At 35.8% G+C, this 9,096-nt stretch overlaps 2 protein-coding genes and 1 pseudogene across 2 annotated transcripts in view; 1 reads left to right on the forward strand and 2 right to left on the reverse strand.

Annotated features, from left to right (window-relative positions):
• LOC109359784 overlaps positions 1–1,921 on the forward strand; it is a 2,399-nt gene extending 478 nt beyond the window's left edge. Inside the window, exon 3 of the mRNA XM_019604479.1 lies at positions 1,856–1,921. Within this exon, the coding sequence (XP_019460024.1) occupies positions 1,856–1,921 (66 nt within the window). The remainder of the gene's footprint in view (positions 1–1,855) is intronic.
• LOC109361348 lies at positions 1,594–4,809 on the reverse strand. Its single transcript, XM_019606811.1, has 2 exons — positions 4,502–4,809; positions 1,594–4,420 (listed from the first exon to the last, which is right to left on the reverse strand). Exons 1-2 carry the CDS (start codon positions 4,581–4,583, stop codon positions 2,142–2,144), a joined length of 2,361 nt encoding a protein of 786 aa, XP_019462356.1. The 5' UTR covers positions 4,584–4,809; the 3' UTR covers positions 1,594–2,141.
• LOC109361313 lies at positions 5,998–9,096 on the reverse strand (annotated as a pseudogene).

Here is a 9,096-nt window from a genome sequence, read left to right on the forward strand (position 1 = left end):
CATGACCGAGACAACATGCCTGGCCAAGCCAGTGCCAAGTCTCCTGACCAAGACAGAACCAAGGCCATCAGGCCCAAGGTCATCAGGGTGCTTGACCAAGACATGGGCCACATGGGCCATCTGACCGAGGCTATGAGACTAACCAGACCAAGGATGCTTAGCCACAGCACATGCACGACTCAGCCACAGCACAGGCACGACTTAGCCACAACACAGGCACGAGGCTTATAAACATAGTGCAGGCGCACTCAATCAAAACAGAGCACATTACTTGCATAACAAGAAACGTGTTCTTTAGCTTCTTGCTTTAGTAAAGATCACGTGTATATATTTAGTTAGTTAGTTGAAGTTAGAATGTATATAAACACCATCATGCTTCTCTTGTAATGCAAGAGAAATTCATTCAATTCAATCATTATCAAAATAGCTAAGAGCTTTCATTCTTGTTCTTAATTTCCTATCACTCTCCTTCAAGAACTAACCATAAGTTCTTGATCAATCAGCATCTTCTCTTCTTAATACAAGGTTTCATTTATCTAGGATCTAGAACACTTTTATTTTTACTTCTTGTAGCAGTTCAATATTTTAATCCTAGTGTAGCTATAAGTTTTTACCATCCCCAACTACTTCGTAGAAGTTTAATGCTTTATTGCTATAGTTACATGGTTCTGGTTTCCGTGCATGGTATGTGGTACGGGGTACTTATTAGACGAGACATAGACTAAATGATGGAACATGTAACTATGGAATAAAATACGAGATGAATACTCTTGCATGCAGATGATATCAAGCAATGAGTGTTGTTTTGGTGAAACTGGTGCATGTTGAAAGATAACCTATAATGTTCTTAGCTGTTGCATTTTATTTAACATAATGTTTAAGAGTCAACATACAATGGGATTTTTAACAAGTTGGTGTAACAAGGAAATGCACTAGGTCTATAGATTAGGGATGAAGAGTAAGTATGGGGTTGAGAATGGCATGATAACTCAGACCAGGACTATATTTGATCCATATTTGAAATTACACATCCAGGCTACACTAGTTGTTAGATGATAACACTATATTTTGGAAATAACAATCAATAAATGGTAGCAAATAAGAAAGGAGTATGAGTTTTCAGGTATATAAATAACAGAATCGTTTATCCTGCATACTCATTCTTGTGCTTAAAAGTGATTTTAGAGGTTGAAGGCTTCCAATGTTGCAATTATCATTTTTATATATATGTAAAGACTTGCCCAAAAATAGTTTTTCCAGCTAGGCTATCATTTCAGCAAAGAAAGATGTTAATGCGAAACAAAGAAAATGGAAAGGAAACAAGTAACTTTGGAAGCTCTAGTACATATAAGTTTTGTAGTTTTAGAAGAGAAAGGTCTGCTATGCCTTTATGAAGATGTGTATCAAAATAAACCTTAACTCTGCAAGGCCAACACAAGTTTTGTGGTCAAATTTGGAGGCTTGAAAATGATTTATGAACTGCAAAACTAATATGTCCCTTGCCAATTTGGTGTTGTTGACTTCCACAGATAACTTCTGCATTTTATATTTATGCCTATAAGCTTATGAAAGACACTTTGGTACCTCATAAAATTGGAACAAAAGCTAAGACAAATATCAATCCATTCTAAACTCTAAAGAATGTAATAATTAAGTTTATATGGTTTGAAGCTAATTATACAGAACAGGAAGTTCTTGATGAGGGACTTGTTAAATCGACTGAGGATGCTACACTTTGAGTAGATCAAATAATTGATGATCACTTACTAAGAACTGATAATAAGAAACTACTCTGTAAACAACAACCTTTTTGGCGAAGAGGAATTGAACTAAAAAATCTCGAAATTGCACACAGATAGCAGCAATTGTGGTCATGGATCCACAATCTCCAGCTAAATCTGAACGGTCACTGCAGCAATGACAGATCTGGAACAAGCAGGGAACCTCATTGTTACTCAACCATGATTTGTCACATTTGTTCCCGGTAACAAAGAAGAGAAGGAACTTTGCCACATTTTTCTAGCAAATGTGAAGAAAAAAGGAACTTCTGGCACCTCAATTTCAACAGTACCTTCATCATCAATGGATTGAAGTAAACCATGAACAAAATCCAAACCCCATTCTGATATAATAGATGTCACTCACTTCCATGAACCAAAATCAATGGACTGAAGTGATATATGACCAAGATACAAATCCCTCAAATGCTGCTTACACAACCCGACTCGCCGTTTATTTAAGCTTGGATGAATGCAAGTTGAAAACCCAGTTGTCCAGCTTGGAGGCTTCTGCATTTCCATAACATGAAGATTATAGACTCTTGGTGCTGAAGATGAGCAACCTATTACAAAACAATTACATGGTCTTGCCTCAGTCACAATTCTTGCTAGAGACAACAAACACAAACCGCTGTAAGAAATTCCATACATTAATGCCTCGTCATTATCAAAAGCTTGAAAATCATCCACTGCTTCATTTGTCATCTCATTCTCCGTGTCCTGTGTTGATGGCAACCTGCTAAGTTCTACATCAAACTTCTTTTCTATCTCAGTTTCATGTATACGATACTTCACTGCTAAAGTACGAATGCATGATTTCCTAACTTGATCCGAAATCAAGAGCTTTATTTCGTTGAAGTTAGCACAACCTTCGTACCATTTCAGCCAGCGGCAAACAATCCCTGAAAACCAGTCAATAATTTCTGTTGTATCTTGTGTGATAAGCAAATTAGCAGAACGGGGGAATCCCTTAGATGTGGTCAATCCATATCTCAGGAGACGCTTTTTTATGGCATAGACAGGAGCAATGATCTCAGTTTTAGCCGTCACATGCTCTGTTGAGCCGTTACTATTTGGTAACAGTTTAAGAATAGAAGCAGCCTCAGAAGCTATATACTTCTCTGACTGTTTAATAAATTCATAAAAGGAATCATTTAGCTCCTTTGGAAGAGCAGGTTCTGCAACACACTTAGATAAGATACTTTCTTCACTCTTGGCACTTTTCGCTTGAACATCTTGCACCCATATCTTCAATAAGTGCTTATACCAATGGTCAGTTTTCATTCCAGGCTTACGGAAATAGGAAACCCTGTTTAGGAGAGAGCTACTATCAGCTAAATGCCTGATCTCTGATTCCTTTACCTTCTTCAAACCATGACCCAGCCATTTCTTCCCAATTCTAACTGTCCCATAATTCCAAGCTTCTACTTTTTGCATCGTAAATAACTCTATCTTTTCTTTTAACTTGTGAACAGCTTTTACAGCAGGACTGTCTCTAATACTTCTTCTGACCAAAGTTCCAAGAAATTGGATGCCGTGAGGCCCTTCACAAGGCAAAATCTTGGTTTCATGGCCCACATCCAACAACAATGAATTCTTCAAATAACTTTGTACCTCTGACCTAAAATTAACAGCAGAATCTTTGGATCCCGAAATTGCAAAAAACATCTCATCCATAAAGCGACAACAGTAAACCTTGACACCGGCATTCTCCTCAATACCATCAAGCTGCCCCCTGAACCAACCACGCAACTTGGAGCGAGATCTATCTTTCTCATTACTGATTTCGTCATTGATAGCTTCATATTTCATTGACAACCTGTAAAACTCACTGTCAAATAGGTCAAGGTATATATTCATTAGAATAGGAGACAAAACCCCTTCTTGTGGAAGACCATGGCCCTTTTGGAAACCCCCAAACTCCAAATTCAGGACCTGTGCATCAAACATGCTCCGGATTACATCATATAAAATAGGATCTTCTATCTTATCCTCCATCGTCGAAATCATCTTTGCCAATACAGCAGCATCCAACTTCTTGGCAACAAGCAATGTGAACCACCAGTCAGGATTCACAACCCCCTTGGAGATGTACTTCAAGGCAAGAGTGCGACCCCTTCCACTTCGACAACCATGCGATATTTTCGAGAAATGTGGCTTGTAGACAACTTCCAAAGCAATCCTCATGGCTTCCTGAACAACCTTCAACTTCAAATTAGGAAGGACAAGGAGTTGTTTATCCTTGTTCGATCCTCTTGTCGAGATAGAAAACGTATTCGCACTAACATCAAAAGTCCCTTGGCTGAGCTGTTCAGCCATGTCATGTAAGAAATCGCGATCATAGCTGGAATCAGCATGGACATTATCGACATTAGAATTGAGTCTAATGCAGTTATAAGCATCCGAAAGTGTTAATGGATTAAAAATGACATTTTTCATGAGATGATGAAACTTGCCATTTGAGTAATGTTCCTTAACCCTCTTTTTGATTCGGTGTTGGAGAAAGTTCTTGAGCTCCATTCGAGTCCGAACCTTAATAGATTTAGTCTGAGAAGACTCCTGTTGTTGCTCCCGAACAAGTGAAGCAAGGTCCATTGCCAATGTTGACTGTGAATTTGACACGGTTGAATAAGTACTAGTGCCTGATACATAACACAGGGATTAGTTGATTACGGAAATTAATGTAATGAAAATTGAAATAGGGTGTGAGATATTGATGTTACCTAGAAGCATAAGAGTGAATTGGCATCGAATTCGAGTTGCGGTGGTAAGGCGTAGAAATGAAGAGGAAACAGGTCTTGACATTTAGGAAGAGAAGATAAAAAAGTGGGGAATAGAAAAAACAAATTCTGAAGTGTTGCTATGATATAATTAAGAAAATTGAAATAAATAAGACCTGATTCAGTAACAGGTTTAAGCCCTCTTGCTCCTCCTTATTGATGTGGTGGTTGCTGTACAGAAAAGATAAAACGGCAAAACGAGAAAATAAAGTTGAAGTTGAGTGTTGGGGACTAAGACGGAGGTGAGGCTCTTGGTGGCGACAATAGGAGGAATGATTCTTGTGTATTGATATTTTCATAAATTTGTATTTCTAACTGTGTATGTTTCCGACTCGGACAGAATCGGATGGTAAAGCAAAACAAAAATCATCTCCAAAATATTAGCATTTTGACATGACATATCAACCTACTTTTTTTAATTATAAAATATAATATGTGTCCTCATTTTTACACTATATTCCATTATTCCAAAATCTATATGAATTATTATCCATTTTTTTAAAAAAAAAGATATGTGTATATGATATATTGAAAGTATAAAAATCTTATACTAACAAAAATATAAATATTAAACTCTTAATTTAATTTAATGTGGTAGACTAATACTTTTATAATTAAAATTATATAGAATACAAGGAACAAATTAGTTAGAAAGTCATATGACTTTAGTTGAAAATATAATTTTTTATTATTGACAGCATAATTATAACAAATATATTGCTAATGTAAAAGTTGATACACGATAACTACACTTGTTTTTAGAGAGTTAATAATGATCAAATATGAATACAATGTTAGTATATAAATTTTGTTCCTCCAACAAAATTACATAATTACTTTTTAGATATTTATAGATACAATAATAATAAAAGTAATATTTTAAGTTGCAAGGTCATAATTAATTTGGAATTTAGTAAATCATTTTTAACAAAATCCATATGAAAATACATGCTAATTGCATGTTTGGTTCATCTATAACTAGGGAAAAAACGTTGCTCATGTTGATAAATACCTGTTGAAAACTTTATTTCAGCATCAAACAGATGCAAAATCTAAAGTCAGTGATTGAGCTATTAGATTTTTTTCCCTTGAATTTTTACTCTCAAATTTCAATTGTACTTGCGATTATTTTCATCATACCCCTAAGTGCACCTCGCTCATTAATCCCATAATATCCATATTTCACAATTTACTATTAAATAACAAATCTTTCTACATATTCCAAATGAAAATACTAATGAGATTACTTTTCAACAAACATATTAGTTAATAAACAGATTCAAACAGCTAATAATCAATTATAATCATAATTTACTATTAAACACAATTTTGGAATATTTTTGTCCTAATCTTTAGGCAAAATCAGATATGAAATAGAAGCATTAAACTCAATAACACCCGATGCTGATAGCATCATATATTTTTTGAGTGGCAGCAAAAGAACAAAACATTCATCACCAAGATTCTGTTAATGGGAAAATGATAACAAAGAAGAGACCATCTGATTCAGGTTCAAAGGACAAATATCTTCAGTTACCACACCAACCAGAACTTCAAATGAATGTCTCCACAGGAAAGAGTAAAATAGCACATAATGTAACACTTGGATAGTATGTACATAGCATCTCTGCTTATTACAAATTGGAGGTTCTTCAACGCGTGTTTTCTCTGCGACGGACATACCTTGTTCGGTCGTTGTATCTTGGTCTGTCTTGATGCCTTTGTGGCTGTGGCTCAACCCTCCTCTGTCTCTCAGGTGACCTCTGCACGATCTCTCCGTTTACAAATAATTCAGCTGCATCAGTATAAATTGTAAATAATGGTTAACCCGAGTCATGGTATTTTTAAACAAAATGGAGGGCATTGGTAGATAAAAAATAATCACAACATAGGTTGAAAAAGACAGTTTCACAACTGCAAAAGGGGCAACAACAATAATAACATGACAATTTTTTTTTCTAACTTGCATCAGCAGTAATAAGATGCAATAAAATATGATTTATTATTTAAAATAACTAATTTCTCAAAAAATAAACAAAAGAAAAGAAAAACGGCATTATTGGCATGGGGAAGAGGCAGTGCAATGTCAAGTGATTTTTATGTCTCTGCTCCAATGATTCTGCAACTCCATAGTCCATAATGTGGTGAAACAGAACAGGAGGAGGGAAACTCTATGTCAGTCCATTAGCATTCAAAGCTAGACATTACTCGGGCAGTTACTAGCTTTGCCAAGATGGACTACTGGTAAGGAGTACACGTCCAAAACAAGCGTAATATGGCAATCATTTGCTTTTAAAGAGACATTCCAAATAGAAAAGAGAAAAAAATTCTGACTTCTTTGTCTACAAATCACTGCCAGCTGGTAGCGTCATTAACTAAAAAATTGTAATATAAAGATAAGAGAGCCTTAAAATGATAGCATTGGTGCAGTAAAATCATATTGATATGTGAATTTTGAACAAAATAACAAACACTTATATATCCAAGAAAAAATACTAGCACTATTGGCATGGCGAAAAAGGCAATATCAAGTAATTTTATGTATCAACTCCAATGATTCTGTAACTCTATAAATCAGTGGAGCAACAGAACAGAAGGAGAGAAATCTATGTTAGCCCATTAGCATTCAAAACTAGACATTGTTCAGAGAGTTATTAGCTTTGCCAAGATGGGCTGCTGATAAGGGGAACAGGAAAAGAAAGAAACCTTGACTAATTATATTAAACAGTTATAAATACCAGCTTCCTTAATCCCCTTCCCCTTTGAACACAAGTCTATAACTCAAAATGTTTATAAATCGTGAATCATTACACAAAAAACTTAAAGAGGATGCAAACCTGTCACGTGGATAGACAAATTTCCAGAAAAATACACACAGTGATGTGGACATACTAAAACAATAAAGCTTTTATACAAAATCTGACAAACGATATATGCCCTTACTGACCTGCATCTCTACAGAGTATATAAAGCACAGAACAGTTAAGAGAGACATTTCATGCAAGTCTATATACATTATTAGCTAAACGTTGTATGTAAGACATTCTAGCTTTTTCAGGATGGACTGGCATTGTAATGAAAAACAAAGCAATGACAGCTCCTTACAACATTCACAAAGGAAATGTGTATCATATAACATGTATTTACTGCATAACATGAAAATGATCAAAATATTACAGATTATTTTCCCAGAGCAAATTAGACATAGGAATATATATACACCATTGAAATTGTGAATAAAAAATCAAGATAATTTATTCCCTGAAAACTAACTTAAGTAAGCCTTAAATCCTTACCACCATAGTCCTTGTATTCAGGATCGACATATGAATCCGGGAGGACAAAGAGAACTCCAGGCAACCCTAATCAGGATGAATGAAAAGCTTAAACAAAAAAGGTAAGGTTAAAGAAAAATAACCACAACAAATCAACGTAGAGAATGTAACGCAGACCTTCCAGCTTATTAGATGTCTCCTCGTCAATCTCACACCCAAATCCAAAGTACCTCTCACATGATACATTGTAAATCTTCTTTATGGCTTCCTCTTCACTGAAGATCAATTTAAAAAATAAAAGGGAACTCAATCACATTATTAAACACTTCAATTAAGAAATGAAAACAAAAATAAATACAAAAACAAAATCATAAACACAAAATAACATCAAACACATTAAAATAAAGGGTATAGAAAAGTTCCAACATTTATAAAAAAAAACCCTGGTCATTCATAGGAACACAAACATTCAAAATATATTTCTTCCACAAAAACAAAAAATCAATTAAGACAACACCCAACAAACTAAAACTAAAATCAATGCAAGTTGGGTTTTGGAAAGGAAGAAAGGGTAAAGGAAAGCTTCTGAGACAATCAAATTCTCCCGGGACTTCCCTTTCACTTCCAAAACTCAACTCGCAAAATGGTACTTCAAAGAAGTTGAAAAGCTACACATTCTTATTAAGAAACCAAAAGGGTATTCAAAAGTTTCATATGTTACCACAAAAAGCCATAAACCCAAAATAGGAAAGTTAAAAAACAAATAAAAAAAATTGGATTTTTGAGCAACCTGCCAAGAACTTTAGCTAGGGTTTGAATATAGCAATCAATCATTTGCTGCTTAGTGGCACCTTCACCACCAGGCTTATCCATAACAATGAGCCAATGCTGATAATCACAACCTGGAAATAGTGGGGCCATTTCAGTTGGTGGTCTATCACTGAACGATGAACCGGAGTTGAGTGGTGAATAGGCCGAGTCACCGGCTCGGTTCACTCTGCACCTTATTCCACCGAACCGGGTGGTGGCATTGGAGAGAGGGAGGAGGGATCGACGGATGGGGAGGCTGAGAAATGGGAGTGGCGGTGGTTTTATGATAGAGGTGGCGGTGGTTGTGGTGGAGAAGAGGCGCATGGTAAGGAGTGTGGAGAGACGTGTAGAGGAACAAGGCCAGAGTATTTTTGTTGTTGTTGCCATTATGGTTTGTGGATTGGGTGAGGAGTGAAGGGTTAGTGTGGGGTTGACGGTTTTTGAAGAGTAGGG

The sequence above is a fragment of the Lupinus angustifolius genome, chromosome LG11 (assembly GCF_001865875.1).
Source record: "Lupinus angustifolius cultivar Tanjil chromosome LG11, LupAngTanjil_v1.0, whole genome shotgun sequence".
NCBI lineage: Eukaryota > Viridiplantae > Streptophyta > Magnoliopsida > Fabales > Fabaceae > Lupinus > Lupinus angustifolius.